Below are 18,306 nucleotides of genomic sequence, written 5' to 3' on the forward strand. Positions count from 1 at the left end.
CACATAATATGCAACACTCCAGTGGAACTAAATTTTAGTAGCTGACAATAATAATTATTTAATGTGGTAATGCTTTCACTGTCCGCATAACAATTAAAAGCTCAATTAAAAGTTTGCAAGTCTTGTCAGGCTTGCATCTACTACTAATAATAACCAAGACTAGAGTCTACACTTCTGACTACTGCACAGTAATTGAAATTAGCTATCCATTCATATAATGTTGGAGTGATGCTACTCTGTTACTAATATAGTGCAAGATTATTAGCGTAGCTGACTACTCTGTCGACGTATAAAAAGTTGATCTTCATTGTCAAATACCTGCAGCTACTAAAATAAGCTATGTGTGCCTGTGATCACCTGCTGGGATATATTTTAAGGTTAATTATATCAAAAGCTTTTATCCACATTCTATAAGTATCCAGTGATTTAAACTGATGAAGAAGCAGGATTAACCATAGTTGTGCTGCCAGGAAAAGGTGGTGTGTATTTTCAATTTGTTGACTCATTTGTCTAAATGCTGGAAAAAATTGTAAGGAATCTAGGAATATCTCTGCAGAAAAGTTGGAAAATTTATCCTTCTCAGGTTGAATAAATTGACAGACAACATGTACAAAACTCCAAATTGAGACAACATGTACAAAACTTCAAATCAACAAAGAACATTTACAAAACTCCAAATTGACAGACAACATGTACAAACTCCAAATCGACAAAGAACATTTACAAACTCCAAATTGAGAGACAACTAATACAAAACTATAACTATATGCAAGAAAAGTCATAAAATGTCAATGATATTCCATCTTACATGTTCATTTGGAAACTATATGCTACTGCTTGACTTATCGTGATCACTTACTTACCAGAACAGAATGAAGCCTTGATGTCTAATGATCGAAGCCTTGATTGACTTGATGTATAGTTACATGTTTAGTTACTGTGTGGTATCAAGCTCCACCTTATCCATAATTGGATTTATAAAAAGAACAAACTCATCTTCCATAAAAATAAATTTTACAAAAATATTGCTGAAATAAACAAATATAGAAACAAGACTCAGCATGTTAAACCTACAATGACTTCAAAGTGAAATTGTCAGACTCAATGGATCAAGTTATATACATGTAGCTAGGAGAATGTGTTGTTTTAAATTAAGTGTTGCAAACACTTCTGTGTAAACTGAAGTATACCACATTTTACTTTAGACATGGCAAAGGTAGCTACTGATGCGTATATATTAGCCACAAATATGGGATTATCTCTGTAACAAAATTCACCTGAATTGTCGTTATTAAAATTTTTACCATTAACCTACCATCACAGCCATTTCTTGGCCGCCACCTTGGATTTCACATCTTTTTTCACCATAGCATTTCTCAGGGCCGCACTGTTTTTTTACAGCTTGGCTGTTTTGGATTAGATTACTATTACATATATATATATATACTGACCATATGTACAAGAAAGTATCACATTACCATATTAAGCTATACATACGTACTACAGTATGTTCACATTGAGCTGAATCCTGAAAAACAGCAAAAAATTTGAAGTGGATTTTTTCTCAGCAGAGTTAACATTTCACCCTATCAGATGATTATTGGTAACAGCAAAGGTGTCAACAACAGACACGTACAGTTTGGCTCCATTACAAGCTCGGGAAAGGACTGTGATGGACGGTGTATTTATATGGCTTCCCCATAGGAAATGTATTGTGAAACTTTGATTGGCCATAAATATTATGTCAAACATTTGAACAAAAAGATTTTGCAATATTTTTAGCGCGTCAAGCAGTACTACAAATGAGCCAAATTTCAAGATTGTGTGTAATTACATTGATGAGTTATTAAATGTTTTTGAGGATTCAGCTCAACGTGAACATACTATACACACTGTCACTGTTAGTATAAAAGAGATCACATTTTGAGGTGATCACTAGTTCATCAGTAGCTCTACAATGACTACTATTACTACAATAATACTACTAATGGCTATTGGGATACTACCACTCTCCAATGGTCAACAGACCAATAGTACTCATGTCATCAACAGCTGTTGTGATCTACAATTAGGTTGCTTCACCTTCTCCAGGACAACTAGAAAATCAGGAATTTATGTCATTCCTAAACTCTGTGGTGTGGATGATCAATGTGAAGCTGAGGCTTATTGTGACACTATCAATGGAGGAGGAGGATGGTTAGTGGTACAGAGGAGACAAGATGGATCTGTTGACTTTAACAGAACCTGGGTTGGGTATGAAGATGGATTTGGCAAGTTGACTGGAGAATTTTGGTATGGACTGAGACCCCTCCACTGCCTTACTGGTAAAGATGGCTGGGAAATGAGAATGGACCTCACATTAACTGATGGTAATAAGGTCATCCTCCATTATGAACAATTTAAAGTTGCATCAGCTAAAGACAAGTACAAACTAACTGTTGGAGGATTTCAGGGGACCACTACTGATCCAATGGCACACAGCAACAAAATGTACTTCACCACTAAAGACAGCAACAGTGATCAATGGGATAGAAATTGTGCAATACATCAATATGGCCCAGCCCACCATGTGGAGGATGGTAGTATAATTTATGTCATCGAGTTAATCCCAACACTTATTATACTCATGAACAGGGGGTTTATCTCAGCAACCAGTGGTATGCCATCACGTTCTCTGAGATGAAGATCAGGCCACTCAATTGTAACATTTAATACACAACACTCACACAATGTACTATCAGTTAGTTATACACCAGTAGCTATACTGGAGTGTGTAGTGTGGATCAGTTACTATTATCACTGTACACTTTGTATACACACACTAACAAGTACTATACTATGTTACCCTACAATATACATTATTTTATGATGCACATAGAAAGATAAACAATTTCAAATTATATTGACTTGCAATTGTGGAATGGAAATTAAAGTATATGAAGATGTGTGCTCATATGTAACTGCTTATAGTATAGCACTGCATATTCATGCACACACAGACATAGAAGCAGATATAGCTACTACACCATACGCACAACACACATCCAAAAGAAAAGGCAAAGTCTCTGGGGACTATGCAAAACACTGCATGCTATTGTCACCCAGTGAACCTGAACTAGGTTACCTTTATACCACTCAGGTATGGTGTGTGCTGTTTGAAGCATTTTGATAAAATATGGTCTGATTTTGTCAGTGCAATTAACAGTACACAAAAAGGTGATGTGCAAAAAAACTGTAGTGAAAAGAACTGACAAGGTTAGGGTTTGAACCTATGCACACCAAGCCAAACACAACAGTTTACCCAGCCACCCATCCACACATACTAACTTTTAAGTTTACTACTACACTATGAAGTCACTTTAACAACTTTATGATAATAGTATTCATATTGCATAAATGAAATATCAGTGATATACACCTCATAATCAAGCTCATAAAATTGGTGCTGATACTGATATAGTATTACTAATTTAAACACATGTCAGGATCATGGTTAAAGGCAATGTATTTAGTATATTTTCATGCTTTTATGCATTATTTGTAGCTCACTGAACTTTATTCAGTTTGCTCACATGACTGTTTTCTAGTCCATTTTACATATGGTCATAACTGTCAGTACTAGTTTTTTATAGCCAGAGAGACTTGTAGTGTAGCTGAACTCTCTACTGTGTGACTTGTTACTCTATAGGGTGACTTGTACATAGCTGAGCACTCTATTGGGTTACATGTGATGTGGCTAATGTCATCCATATAGCTATTTACAAAATTAACAATCTGACAATGCAGTTTGAGACACAATAAATGAACTCTCCAAATATAAGTCTTAGACTGTAACTCACAAAATTTAAGGCCATATGCTTGAGGATGCATATATATCAACCAGTGTAAGAACAATTTCAGAAAATTAAAACATGAGAATAGAGATCAATAAAAAAAGTAAAGAAACAAGGGTCAAACAAGTCAGCATGTTTGGACTCAATAGAAACTAAGGAAATAACAGTAGTTTCTCCATAAATCAGGGGCAGATAAGTACTGAGAATGTTTCTATATAAATGTTTATTTGAGTCCAAATAGAGATCTCTGTGTGTTTAACATGCTGGCTTGTTTGACTCTTATTTCTTTACTTTTTTCAGCAATCTCTATTCCCATGTTTTAATTTTTAAAATTATTTTTACACTAGTTTATTTACTTTTTATAAATCCATTTATGGATAGCTAAAGTGATAATAAGATATGCTGGTGGTGCTGGTAGTGCTTGGTATTACACAATACTAAACATGTATATCAAAATGAATCATCATGTACAGTAGCTGTTAAGTATATAGTCAGTTAACATTATCAGAGTTAGCAAACACCAGTGTATTGTTTCCTTACTATTGTATGTACTTTGTACTATACAGCTTTGACATATCCAACTATAGGCAGTGTATAGCATGCTGTAGTCAGCAATAGTATGGCTTCTGATTAATCATATAGGCATACACACTTGTGCAGCTATGTGATCACAGTAAGTCAAGTACACAGTGGTACACAACAACATTGTTGCTCTGGTATGAATACTGTGGTTAAATATAGGTAATGATATAGAGTTTCCAAATGAATGTGTTAACACGAATAGATTGGATACTTATTAACACAATTAACACATTGGTCACCCTTGCCAAGACTAAGTCAGAAGATCATTGGCAAAGTGAACCTAAAAGAAGTAAATTTGCTTGAGAATAGGTGTTATCATTGTAATATGCATTTAAAAATAGGTCATAGACATGAAGAAAGACATAGGAAGGAAAGTTATATAGTTTTTATCCCCAAAAAGTACTCACATTTTGCTCTAGCCCTGTGGAAAAAATAAAAGATATATTTCAGTTGTTTTAAAAAATATTTTAATTGGTTCCTTTTGACTTCATAATTTCTAGTGTACCTATGCTTCTTCCAAATTAATTTCTAAGGCTTCTTTTGTGGTTGGGGTAGTTCCTAAGGTGGTGTTTAGGTGTGTGTTCTATTAGGATTTGACAAAAACATAGATGATCTCTATTATGAACCACTATTGTGGTTCATGATACTTGTTTTTGTAAACACTCCGGTATAATATACCACACTATATTGGCTCTCACTGAGGTAGAAGCCCTTTGCAAAACCTCTTTAGTTATTTTTTTTGCTTTGTTTAATTATGTCTTGGCTCTGTACTTGTGTTATCAATACAATTTATTGTACTATTATTTTTCTGTGTATTCCAAGTTTGTATCTTGGGGAAGCACCCATGAACAGGCTGATCCATTGATATGGTGAAACCCTGTCTTTGAGATTAGGTGAATAAATAGGATACTGGCCTTGATAAGCAAATCAAGAACATCAATGGTTGCATCTTGGTACCACTAACCCAGCCATGTAAACAACTTAAACTGACAGAGCGTTTAAACCAACAGAACATGCACAGTGCAAAGAGACTGAGTACCACAGTGACCTTCAATAGTACAAAGTATTACAGTAACAACTTCACTATCATTTAGCTACCAGCAGAACTATTCAGTAACTAATCTTGAAATGCTACAAATATTTAAAAGGAGAGCTCGGTATTGCCACCAGCACTGTACATTTTCAGAGAAAGAATGTACTGAGCTCTACTGGTCATAGAGTCATTTGTGACAGACTTCAATGGTTAATACAAGAAAAGTTAAGTAGTTATAGATGTTTAAGTAAAGATATATTAATAATATTAGAGGACATCAAATTTTTTTTCTGTAACAATTCCACACATGCAGGCTTTGTGCATTAATACAATTATGTACAGTAACCTGAGTGTTCTTAGGTTTCCAGTTCTAGTTTGTTAGGTTAGGTAATCCAAAGGCTGCAGCATATGTTGCTGTCAGACCTTCAGTGTTGGTCACTGTCACTGCAAAGCTTTAATAACAATAACAAAGTATTATTGTAGTAGTGATCTTGTGTATTTCAGTAAATTGTATACAGTGTATATAGACCAATGGTGGTCATAAAGGCATAGCCAAAGGGGTTTCCAAAAATGGCTCAGCTGCTGAGAAATTTCAAATATTTAAACGGTTCAAAATTTAACAGATTTTACCTACAGTGTAGTACATTATAGCATGATAATAAAATTGAGTTATGTTATAAGTGCATAACCCCTCAATTAGGGGTAGACAAACATGCATTAACAAACATATTTCTAACTACAATTAGCAGTATTGAATAATGACATCTTTAAATCAGTTTAAGACTAAACTAACAGGACTAGACTAACTGTTGGGATAATTTTTGTTGATAATTGTAATTGTTTATCTGTGCTTTTATACTCCATGTGAGGTTTTGCATAGTAATAAATATAATAATAAATATAACAGAGGCCTATATATCCTGCATTGCCGAAAACTGCAGATCACATTTCCACGTGGCCTATATACATTTGCAATGTTACTGCTCTGTAAGTATTTTCCCCAATTGAAATAGAAAACCATGAAATTCAAAGCTCTACACAATTTCAAAATCCTTTCACTTTAAAATCTCCATGGATGTTGTGTATGTTCTACGTATTACAGTATGTTTGACTGCTCTATTAAAGCAGCCATCTTGATCTCTCAATAAGTATCTTCTAAAACTGAGAGCTCGTATTTCTTCTCTAGATCCTTTTCTGAGGATTAATTATAAATTGTTATGCTGTACTGCAAGTTGCCATCCATATTTGTAAACTAAATGGTGTGCCTGCAATTGGTTAACTTGGAATCCAAATTTCAAAGGTTATTTCCTGAAACCTCCTTTGACCTTCCGTATGCCCCTGAAAGTGGCACCAAGAATACTCATATTACGTATTCTTGGTGGGATTGACTAATACATTTCCACCATGTTGTCCAGAAAATGTTTAGCCACACAGTACATATAATAACAGAGCTAGAATGCTGGTAGGTCTAGTTTAATAAGTGTTTTACTTTTAGATACTTCAATATAATGTGAAGATGCAAGAGAGCATGTATACAATAGCTGTAGGAGTTATACACTCCACTAACTGATGGTATGTGTTGTGTATTACATGTTGCAATTGAGTGGCCTGATCTTTATCTCAATAAGATGACTGTTGTGTAGAATTTTATTCAAGCTAGTATAAAAGTTATTTGGATTAATATTCCAGCAATCATTGTACCACCATCCTCCAGCTGCTTTAGCAGGAGCATACAATAGTACACAGTTCCGATCCCATTGATTGTTGTCACTGTCTTTTATGGTAAAATTCATACCATTGTGACGTGCCATTAGATCAGGTGTGGTCCCCTGGAATCCACTAACAGTTGGGTTGTATTTGTCTTTGGCTGACCCAACCTTAAATTGTTCATAATGGAGGGTGGTTCTGGAACCATCTCTGTATGTAATATCCATTCTCATTTCCCAACCATCATGACCAGTGAGACAATGGAGGGCTCTCAATCCATACCAAAATTCTCCAGTCAAAGCACCAAATCCATCTTCATACTCACCCCAGGTCCTGTTAAAGTCAACAGATCCATCTTGTCTCGTCTGTACCACTAACCATCCTCCTCCTCCATTGCCAGTGTCACAATACACTTCTGCATCATAACATTTCACTCCACAGAAATTTACCATGGTGTATACACTCCTGATTTCCTCTTGTTAAAGTGTTGAAGCCAAAACAACAGCAACTTTCAATAGGAGCATTTGCTTTAGGGAATCCAGCTAGAACTGTTACTATCCCAATAGCCAGTAGTAGTATTATTGTAGTAATAATAGTAGTAGTAGTCATTGTAGAGCTACTGATGAACTAGTGATCACCTCACAATGTGATTTTTTTAATACTAACAGTTTGTGGTTATTATAGTAATTGTGTGCATAGTTTTTGGGTAATCATTTAACTACAACTATACATGGTATTGTAGAGTCAATTAATTCATATAACTAAATATGGCACTTTGAAATAATATGTTTTGTGCTATACCAATTTCCAGATTAACATCATTACTTGTTATGCCACACACCAGTGACTGTGGCTGATCTAATGGTGGAGGTCACTGGAATTTACCATAAAAGTCTGTAATGTTCACCATGCTGGCTGATTGTTTTACCAAGTTTTGTTCATTGATAAGTTTTCATCACATCGCATATAGAAACTTGTGTAGAACTCTATTACTATACATGCTCATGAAAAAGCTATTCAAAATGATTGTTGTGCATACATGCACCAAAAACTCTATTGGGTTATGCATGAAATCATTCATGACAATCTTTACCAATTCGTATTAGTTAATGCAAAGCAAATAATGATCTTTTCAGAAACTAACGATTGTAAAGGTTGCAGAAAGTTTCCAATCATGCGTGAAGAATTTATGAATGCATAAAACATGGCCTATTTTGATTGAGCTCAGCAGATCACTATTTCTGCCTGCCATAAATAACCAAATGTTACATTTGGAAAGTATACAAACTCTACATGTACATTTTAATGACAAGTGACAGTGATACATATTACAAAAAGAAGTGATCACCAGTGAACTAACACATTCACCAAAGAGGATAGTTAGAACAACAGTAAATGTCTCATAATTTCTAAATAATGTAATAGATATATGCTAATGAATATATGTTTAAGAGAATTTCTGTATACAGAGAGTCCTCATTCGTAACTAAGTAAGATATCAGAGATTAAAGTGACATTGCCAAAAATATATATTTATACCAAAGTAATTAATTCACTCTTGTGAGATAGCCATATCATTGCAGTGTTGGGTAGCTGTAGATAAAATTTAATCACACACATTTATAGGTGCCAAAATCACCTTCGATAAAGTATATTAAATTTAATATGAATTATGAACGTTAAACAATGGTTGCACTGTAAACAATAGAGTACACATGTTACAATACAGTAGCACCAAATATTTATTAAATGTTACAATGGACTGATCTGATTTTCATCTCAACAAAATGACTGCCTCGTATGATCCCTCTCAAGTCACTGTAGAGATGATTAGGGTTTATACTCCAGCAGTTGTTAAACCACAATCCTCCTCCTATTGTTTGAGTAATGTCTACTGCGTAATTCCCTCCAGTCCACTGATCATTATCATTATCTTTAGTGCTGAAGAGCATCCCATTGTGTGTTGCAGCTATTGAGCTGAGACTGTTTCCTGGGTACCCACCGGTAGTCCCTTGGTATCCACCTCCAATAGTGGGGTTGTAATTTTCTGCAGCTGATGCAACTTTGAATTGTTCAAATTGGAGTATATATACTCCTCCCATCATTGTACTTATATTCATTCTCATTTCTCAACCACCTTGACCAGTGAGACAATGGAGGGCTCTCAGTCCATACCAAAATTCTCTAGTCAAATTACCAAATCCTTCTTCATACTCGATCCAATTCCTGTTAAAGTCAACAGATCCATCTTGTCTCCTCTGTACCACTAACCATCCTCCTCCTCCATTGATAGTGTCACAATAAGCCTCGGCCTCCAAATGATCATCCCTGCAGACATTGGGAATGACATAAATTCCTGATTGTCTAGTCTTCCTGGAGAAGGTGAAATGACCATATCCTAGATCACAACAGTTGTTAATGAGATGAGTACTATTGGTCTGTCAACCACTGGAGAGTGGTACTATCCCAATAGCCAGTAGTAGTATTATTGTAGTAACAGTAGTAGTAGTCATTGTAAAGCTATACTGATGAACTAGTGATCACCTCACAATGTGATCTCTTTTATACTTTTAGCAGTCTATATTGTGATATAGAAGCTATATACATCATTAATTTATTTTTTTAGAATCTAAGCAATTAATGTTCTAGACCACACATTACATGCATTTGTGTGGCTAAATAACTTACACTTCCTTAAATCATAATTGTTGCTATTGAGCTATAATTTTTACACTGCACACTCATATCCTTGATACATTTATTACATCCTGTACTAAAGGATATGTGGCCGACCATGCTATTGTTACACCCACCCCATCAGTGCATGCTTAGTAGACACTTTAGTGGATCGAAGTACTGGTATTTATGATAGTCTGATCAGTCATCAGCAAGTGAACAATTTTGTGGAGCAAGATTTAGGTTTGTGCATGCGTAGAATTGCATGTTTTGTGATTGTCTTTATGTATGTCTGCAATTCTTGTGGTGTACATGCATGTGTATACCAGCCTCACAACAGGGAACTGGCCCTGAGGATCTGCAATGACTCCTTGTACCTGTACATGTGTCCCAGTGTTTAAAAAGGTGACCAGGATATGGTAGTGAACAGCCAAAATCTTTGCTTTGCTTGCATGTGTGTGTGTGTGTGTGCGTGCGTGTGTGTGTGCGTATGTCCATGCATGTGCGCATATTTGCATGCATGTGTTCACACGTCTAATTATCTGTTTGTGTTTGTGCTTTTGTTTGTATATTTTGTGTGTTTATGTTTATGTGTGTTTGTGTGTATCTGTATGTGTTTACTATGTGTTTACGTATATGTTTACATGTTGTTTGTTTGTGTATTTGTGTACTTCACTGTGGTATGTGGTGTGTATTTTAATGCATAGCTATAGTGTGTTGAGTGTGCACATCAGTGCATATACAGGAAACAAGATATGTGTACTATACCATTATTGATAATATATTACTTAATTAGCTAATAAGCTCACCAGTTTTACCCCATATAGTGTTTCACAATATATTTGATTAAATGTAGAAGAAAATCAATGATAAAGGCTAAAGGTGGAATTATTGCAAATTGTTCACTCTTGGCTGCACTGTGCAGATATTTTTATTTCCAGTTACTTTTACCTTTGGGGATACGTCCCTTTTACAGCTGAGCTGTTTTTGCATATCTTAATTAGCAATCAGTTAAATACAGTGACCTTAAAATTGATGATACAATTTCTAACTTTTACTAGCTGTTATCAGAAAATGTGATGATAGATCATGTACAAGAAGCCTATAGCTAGCTGATAACACTAATATTGAGTGACTAACTCCTAACCACTCAAGCTATTTATACCATTTGTAAATCCAGTAGAATGACACTGCAGTTAACTTACAGTATTAAGTAGCTGAACTTTCTCCAGTATGATATGTTTATAGTTGAGCTAGCACTCTGTAAAGCATGACTTGTAATGTAGCTGAGCTCTGCATAGGGTGACTTTTCTTTGTAGCTGAACTCTCTACAAGGTGACTTGCATAATTTAGCTGAACTCCCTTGCTCAACTAGTTGCATGTGTCACATGTCACTGCAGCCTTAGTATATACCAAACACCAGTTCTATATATGTACATGTATCAGTTTAGTTAACTGAGGGTATGATGGTAAACATTTGTTATCTTATGAACTGGTGCATGTAAGGTTTGTTTGGCATAATGTGTTGAGGCTATGGTGGTGTTTGTGGTGCCAGTGGCAATTTGGTTGCCATCAGATTCCACATAAGAAGCTAGTAATGACCAGATCACATGTTCTCCATTAACAATTTTCTTGTTGCTGGATCAGTGCATTCACTCAACAATTCCATAGTAAATAAAACTGCTTTCCCAAATTGTATATTTGTAACTGTCTTCATCCTGTGGCCACTTCCTTTCTATCTCCATAACCATCTCAGTGTTGGCTTGTTTCTATTGGCTTCTCTCTGCTAGAACATTAAATCACCAGCAAAATTCAATAAGGCATTTTGATAGCTTTTGCATCGTCCTAAATTTTATTGTAAACCTTCAAATGGTGCTTCGTCAATCTTTCTTCATGTGCTTCATATATAATAATAACCATGGGAGAGTGCAATGTAGAATATTTCACACTGGTCACATGTGTATTAGCCATTGAACCACATGATGAACTGGATATACATGAATGTTGACTACTGTATAATGTGATATGATAGGTGTATAAATTAGTAGATTAGTAAGGTAAAATGAATTTGTAGTTATGTATGTTATTTATTATGTAAACAATAATTATCCTCGACCTCAACATTTCCTTTCCATCTGTATGTTCTGGATTTGCAAGTGTACCACAGGTTAATTCTTTGAGCATGTCCAGTTATCCACTGAACACTTCAGTGGTGAATGGGAGTACCACAAATTAAAGAGTGACTAAAATGCTGATGCATAAGTTTTCCCAATGGTCTGTATAATTATGTAACATACACTGGCCATTGGTGAAACTTATATATCAGGATTGTAGTCACTCAATATGTGGTTGGAATATAAGTATGGTTTTAGCAGGAACTGCCTTAGTTGTTAGCTCCTAAATGTACCGGCATTGCATGAAAGCATGCAATTATCACCTCAGTTAGGTACATCATGGTAAGCTGTTAGACTGTGTCAGAGCAAGGGTATTATCATTGTTATTTTTAATTCCTTTTCATAAGAATGATTAAAAGCAGGGCCATAATATGGAATGGATATCAATACAAGTTCCTTTCACTGATGTGTCATAACCAAATATCTCTCTTGTGCAACTGCCACCTCAGCAATATTCAAAATGTTCAATGTTCATTATGTGTTGTAAAATAATAGTGTGTTTAGAAATGAGATTTTAGTCATTTGTATAGTTCTAGCTATTAGTGCTTGTTCCAACATGTATATATCAAAAGTCATTTATTGTGAAGTTCGCATTGATGGCCACTGTCAGTCAGTCAAGCTATTGGAGTATGGAGGAGTTATGAGTGGATTAGTTCTCTTATATATGTTTATAGGAGAATAAAGACATTGAAGGTGGTGACTCCACATATACACTGACATATGACATTCAATGCAACCAATGACACATGTTAATTGAACCCCCATTGGTACCCCATCAATTTAGTATCACTGGATAGTAGCTATGTGCTTTATAGAACTGTTCTAGGTTATTCAACTTGAATGACTTGCTGAAACATTATTTAATTGTTAAATGATGAGTATACTGTATATTGGCTGAGGTTCAAGTCACCAATGTCTGGCTGGCTACATTTAAAATAGAAAAATTCTGCCAATATTAACTAGCTTAACCTTCTCACAGGCACCTTATTTAAGTTTATATAACTGAGTTAATTGGTGAATGACTTGCCTGATAGTTGTGCGGGGTATTCAGAGCAATGGTATGGTGCTCGCAACCATGAAGAATAGTGTGCCCGTGTAGCTGGTTAATCCGGTTTTGGGTGCGTAGTTGTGAGCGTTGCTTGGCCACCACACTTGACTTGTTGACTCTTGCCATCCCAACCCACCCATAATATTAACTATTAATTTAATTTTCTTTTTGGATCCTGAAGAGGTTATGCCTATAGTTAGAACTCCTAACTTCACTCCCAGACACATGATAGTACAGGGTCCTGTACACCTGATTTTGTAGGGTTTGTAAAGTGGAAATCTTGGGGTTTACTTTAAAATGTTTGGTTGTAGGTCTCTGCAAAGCCTTTAGATTTACTGCATCCATAATAGTAAAGAATGATACAATCAAGTTGAAGGTTAATACAAAAAACTCTGGGACCCTTTACATCTACCAAAACAACCACCCATCAGTTGACGGAGGTTGATTGCATATATTTGTGATAAAGTGAGCCAAATTAAATACATGTAAATAGACTCTTGAAAGTTTCAGTATTATCAAAACACTGCACATAAATGCATGTGCTGTTGTTATTGTTAAGGTGTGACAAAACTAACTGTATGATATGCAATTATATCATTGTATTCTTACAGAGTGAAAGCAATCTCCACCTCCATTGTCACCTGTTCACATACATGGCAGCTACCCTACTGTCAGTAATTTCTATTAGACACCATCAAATACTTATCTGTGCTGAGCAGTACTATCTGTAGCAGGGCCGGTGGAAGCTCTTAGCGGCTGGTCAGGCAACAAGCCAGGTTTTGATTCAGGGATTATGATCAGTGTGCGAAGCACGAGTGATTGTGCCGCGAAGCACTCTGGCATGCAAAGCATGCCCCTCTAGGGGGATCTGGGGCCATGCCGCCCCCCCCCCCAGGAAAATTTCGAATTTTTAGTGTTTGTAAACCACATTCTGAAGCAATTTTAGCACTTTACAAGATTTTAAGATATTTCTTCATACATACACTGACTTTTGTAACTTCCCTAGTCTAATTTCGTTTATACAATTGATCAGGTTTTTACAGGCTTTGCCTTCTTACCTGTACCCCTAATAACAATAATAACCTACCTTTCAGCAGAGCTGGAAGAACGTCCACCGCACTGGTCATCACGTGCTTCGATCATTAGACGCACGAATATAATAGAGGATAAACAAGTGGTAACGTGAAGTCGGTTGCACATCCTTTTAGGTTAGCCTAGGAATGGTTGGTGTTTGTCTAGAAACATATAAATTAGTGTATGTCATGACGACGTAACTACTATACGGAGCTACCTTATTAGTGTGTAGCTATATTAGCTTAGCTAGGCATGCGCTCCACCGGCCCTGTGTAGATAAGAACAATGATTTGTGTAAAAATAAAAGCCTCAAAGCCAATTTATGGTTGGCTTTCAGTCAGTAGGAAACGCAATTCGATTGTGGGATTGGCTGTCTTCATTATTGTCTGTGATGCTTTCTAACCGATCCTAGGCAAGGCAAGAAGCAGGGACACTTTACTTCAGTGCTTTCTAACATTTCATGACGAGGGAAGTCATATTTCTACAATATATCCTATACTTCAGCTTAGGGATGCCACGACATAGAAATTTTTATGTCACATGTCATAGAGGTTTATGTCACGACATGTCATATGTCACGACATAATTAAAGTTTCACAACTGAAGCTGTTACTTATGAAACTGCATAACTATTTTGATTCAAATGTGCAAAAATATCAACTTTAACATCAGCAATATTAACTATGACATCAATAACCAACATTGCTCATTCTTTTTTGTCAAATTTTGTCGAATTTGTTGCATCAAATTTGATCAAAATGAATGGAAAAGTGTGCATTATTAGGAGATTTTTATGTCATGACATAAAGAAGCCATGTCATATCATATCATGGAGCTTTATGTCACGACATGTCATATGTCATGACTATCGTGGCATCCCTACTTCAGCTGATTCTGCTGACCCGAGTGGGCACTATTTAGACTCTCTGAATTCAAACTGCAACTAAATGTCTACAAAGAACGCTGCATCTCCAAGTAAGCAGAGAGGTGTTGACAGGAAAAGGCATGCTAATTTTACCCCACTCAATTCTAAGAAACAAAAGGACAAGAACAAAGAAACTGTAACTGAACCAGAGGATATATGTGCTGTGTGTGACGAGCCAATTTTAGAATGGTCAGAAACTAGTGATGGACAGGAGGCTATATTTTGCGAAGGCCGTTGTAATGCCTGGATGCACCGTAAATGCAGTGGACTATCTTCAACCTTATTTGATATCCTTAGTAATGAATCGAAAGAACCTTACCGCTGTTGTCACTGCATTTTTACACATCAAAGAGATGAAATTAACATCCTAAAACAACTTGTTGAGTCTTTGACTGAAAAAATTTCTAGCTTGGAATCCAACAACTCTATCACGTCCAACTCAACTTCCAAAACTCCGAATTTAATAGAAGCTAACCACTCCATCACAACTTCTGAAACTCCAATAAGTAATCATAATCACCTTCGTACTCCTCTCTCCGGTCTTGTTAAACCTCCCAAGGCAAAATCTGATAAACGGTTTAATGTGGGTCATGTATGGAATTAAAGAATCCCAACCAAACAGTTCACGAGCCACTAGACTAAAACATGACATGGAAGCCATGCAAAATGTGCTTACTAATATTGATCCTGCTCTCTCTAAGTCATCTATTAGGGATTTCCATCGACTAGGAAAATACAATACCTCCAATCCAAAACCCAGACCTATATTAATTAAATTTCTTCACACTTTTGATGCAACATCTGTCTTATCTAAAAGATCCTCAGTACCAAGACCAATTCTAATCAAACCTGTCATGACCAGAGAAGAAAGAGCAATCGAAGCAGTCTATCTGAGAACAAGGTGGCAATTAGCTCAGAATGGCACTGACAAGAATTTTGTCAAGCTAAGAGGAAACAACATTTATGTCAACATTTATGTCATCTTTGGCACAATTGAAAGGTCCAGCAGCACAGAATCATATGTAATGACTCCTATTACTACCAATGATCATTAAGTTATTAACTTTGATGATAAGAGCAATTGTACATGTTACTTAACTTCTTTCTCAAGAATTTATCAGTTACAACCACCCACCTTCAATCTAAACTCTCCTTAGCAACTGTACGTATGTATGTATGTATGTAAATAAATATGTAAATAAGTAACATAGGGTAATGTACAAGGCTGTTGGTGCAAGTTACCTTCAGGCCTTTGGTGTGTTTACACCATAAAGTTTTAAATAAATAAAAAAATAAATAAAATGCAAGAGGTGCAAAAACAGCTAAGCTGTAGAAAAATGGTACAGCCTTCAACATCCCAGGTGAAAAAAGTTGTAATATTAAAAGTGGCGGCCATGAAATGGCTGCAGTGATGTTATGATAATAAATTTAACAATGGCTCTGTGCATTATTAAAATGTATTATCGTTAACATCATCACAGCCATTTCTTGGCCACTAGCTACCTATTTGATTTCACAACTTTTTCACCCAGGATTTTTAGCTTGGCTGTTTTTGCATGGTTTTCACTTCTTTTTGTATTTTAATCCAAAGTCAACCATAAACTGGTTTTGAGGCTTGTTTTTACACAAATAATATTATGCTGGCAGATTTTGCTAAACTATTTCTCTATCATTCTTCTATGGTACGTACTATAGTGTGAGCTCCTTTACTAAAATCATCTTCTTGTTTGAACCTTGCATAGTTTCATGGTTAAGTTGTGACTGTGTATGCATGGCTTAATGCTTTTATGTCTACAAGTGGTTGTGTCACATAGGGTTGGGCAATATTTCAATATTATCGGCTGTATGCAACATTATGCAATACTGAGTACTGCAGCTTTTTTGAAAATACTGCAATACCGTTTGTGCAATATTATTGCATTTTCTACATAAATGATAAGAGAGAAATTGTGTTATTAGTGCTTTGCAGTGACTACAGGACTGACACAAACATTAGAGAGTTGTACCTAGAAGTACTGAAGGTTTGACAGCAACTTGTGTTGCCATTGCATATCAGAGTTGAATACTGTAGGTCCACAATAATGTCTTATTTACGATACATAGTATCTTATAGTGGACATGGTAATACTTTCAATTATCACATGACCACCTCAGTGCAATAATCACAAGTAGAAAATACCAGTACTGCCTGCACAACTCTAGTTGTGTGTGATTGGAAGTATCCTCATGCCATGTTGAATAAATAGTGAATGTATTCTGTTTAGCTATTGCATGACCAAACCAACAAAATGCCAAGTACAACAACATTTGATTGCATTCAATTTGTATTGCCTGTGGCACCAAGTGTTTGCCATGCTTATCACTATGATGTTATTGGAGATGCTACTAGCTAAGTAAAACCTCAACCTCTATTTCGAATTATTAAAAGTTCAATTAAAATTTTGTGATCTTATTCACTGTTCTGCATGAACAATATGCTATGTGTTGAGCCATAAAACTTTATAATTTATTGTGATCAGATTATCCAACTATCTTATATTAAATATTGACCTTCATATGTATTCTTTCTACCTACACACAAAGAATGGTTCATTCTTAATGATGCAAGACAAATCACCTTGGACGATTTGCTTATGTAATAGTGCATGAACTTTGTAGCAACATTAGCAGTATACTATCTGGTACTGTGCTATGCAGACTTTTTTCTTTGATGCTAAAGAGTATTTTCCTTTATAAAAGGTAATACACTTTGAGCTAACAGTATAAATTTTCTACTTATTAGTGGCTTTGAATCACTAGTCCCCCCATTTGTATGTGACAACTAATCATGTCAAGACAACTACACATACGTACATATCTGCAACAAAAGTATTGTGTAAAACTGATATTTTAAATCATGGCGTATACAGACCTCCCTTCAGCACCTGTTTAACATAGATAGAGTCATTGGGAGATTGCAGTCCAAATGGCATCATGAATGGAATAACGCATGCATAGCAAACTTAGGAAATACACCATATATATTACATGTACTTACTCATTAAATAGCCAAAGCATATACACAGCTTATGACTGAAATGTACAGCCACACAACTGTGTTGAGCATACATTTTGCAATAAATTTTTGGATCACAATATTGGGGCTATTCAGTACACATGTACACATGCATGTGACCAATTGTGATACACTATATAAAGAAATTGTTGTTAAACCTTATTACATGCAAGCACACAAGAACTTGTTGATAATATAA

The 18,306-nt window shown here is 35.7% G+C and overlaps 2 protein-coding genes across 2 annotated transcripts; one reads left to right on the forward strand and one right to left on the reverse strand.

Annotated features, from left to right (window-relative positions):
• Positions 1-1,987: 1,987 nt before the first annotated feature.
• LOC136248551 (ficolin-1-like) lies at positions 1,988-2,683 on the forward strand. The gene has a single exon (XM_066040321.1). The coding sequence runs from the start codon at positions 1,988-1,990 to the stop codon at positions 2,681-2,683; it is 696 nt and encodes a 231-aa protein (XP_065896393.1).
• Positions 2,684-7,034: 4,351 nt separating this feature from the next.
• Positions 7,035-7,607, reverse strand: LOC136248553 (fibrinogen C domain-containing protein 1-like). Its single transcript, XM_066040322.1, has one exon. It carries the CDS (start codon positions 7,605-7,607, stop codon positions 7,035-7,037), a length of 573 nt encoding a protein of 190 aa, XP_065896394.1.
• Positions 7,608-18,306: the final 10,699 nt, after the last annotated feature.

The sequence above is a fragment of the Dysidea avara genome, chromosome 3, assembly GCF_963678975.1.
Source record: "Dysidea avara chromosome 3, odDysAvar1.4, whole genome shotgun sequence".
NCBI lineage: Eukaryota > Metazoa > Porifera > Demospongiae > Dictyoceratida > Dysideidae > Dysidea > Dysidea avara.

Bases quoted from the DNA above. Each gene is read 5' to 3' on its own strand.
- LOC136248551 (XM_066040321.1), top strand. From the start codon at position 1,988: ATGGCTATTGGGATACTACCACTCTCCAATGGTCAACAGACCAATAGT.
- LOC136248553 (XM_066040322.1), bottom strand. From the start codon at position 7,607: ATGGTAAATTTCTGTGGAGTGAAATGTTATGATGCAGAAGTGTATTGT.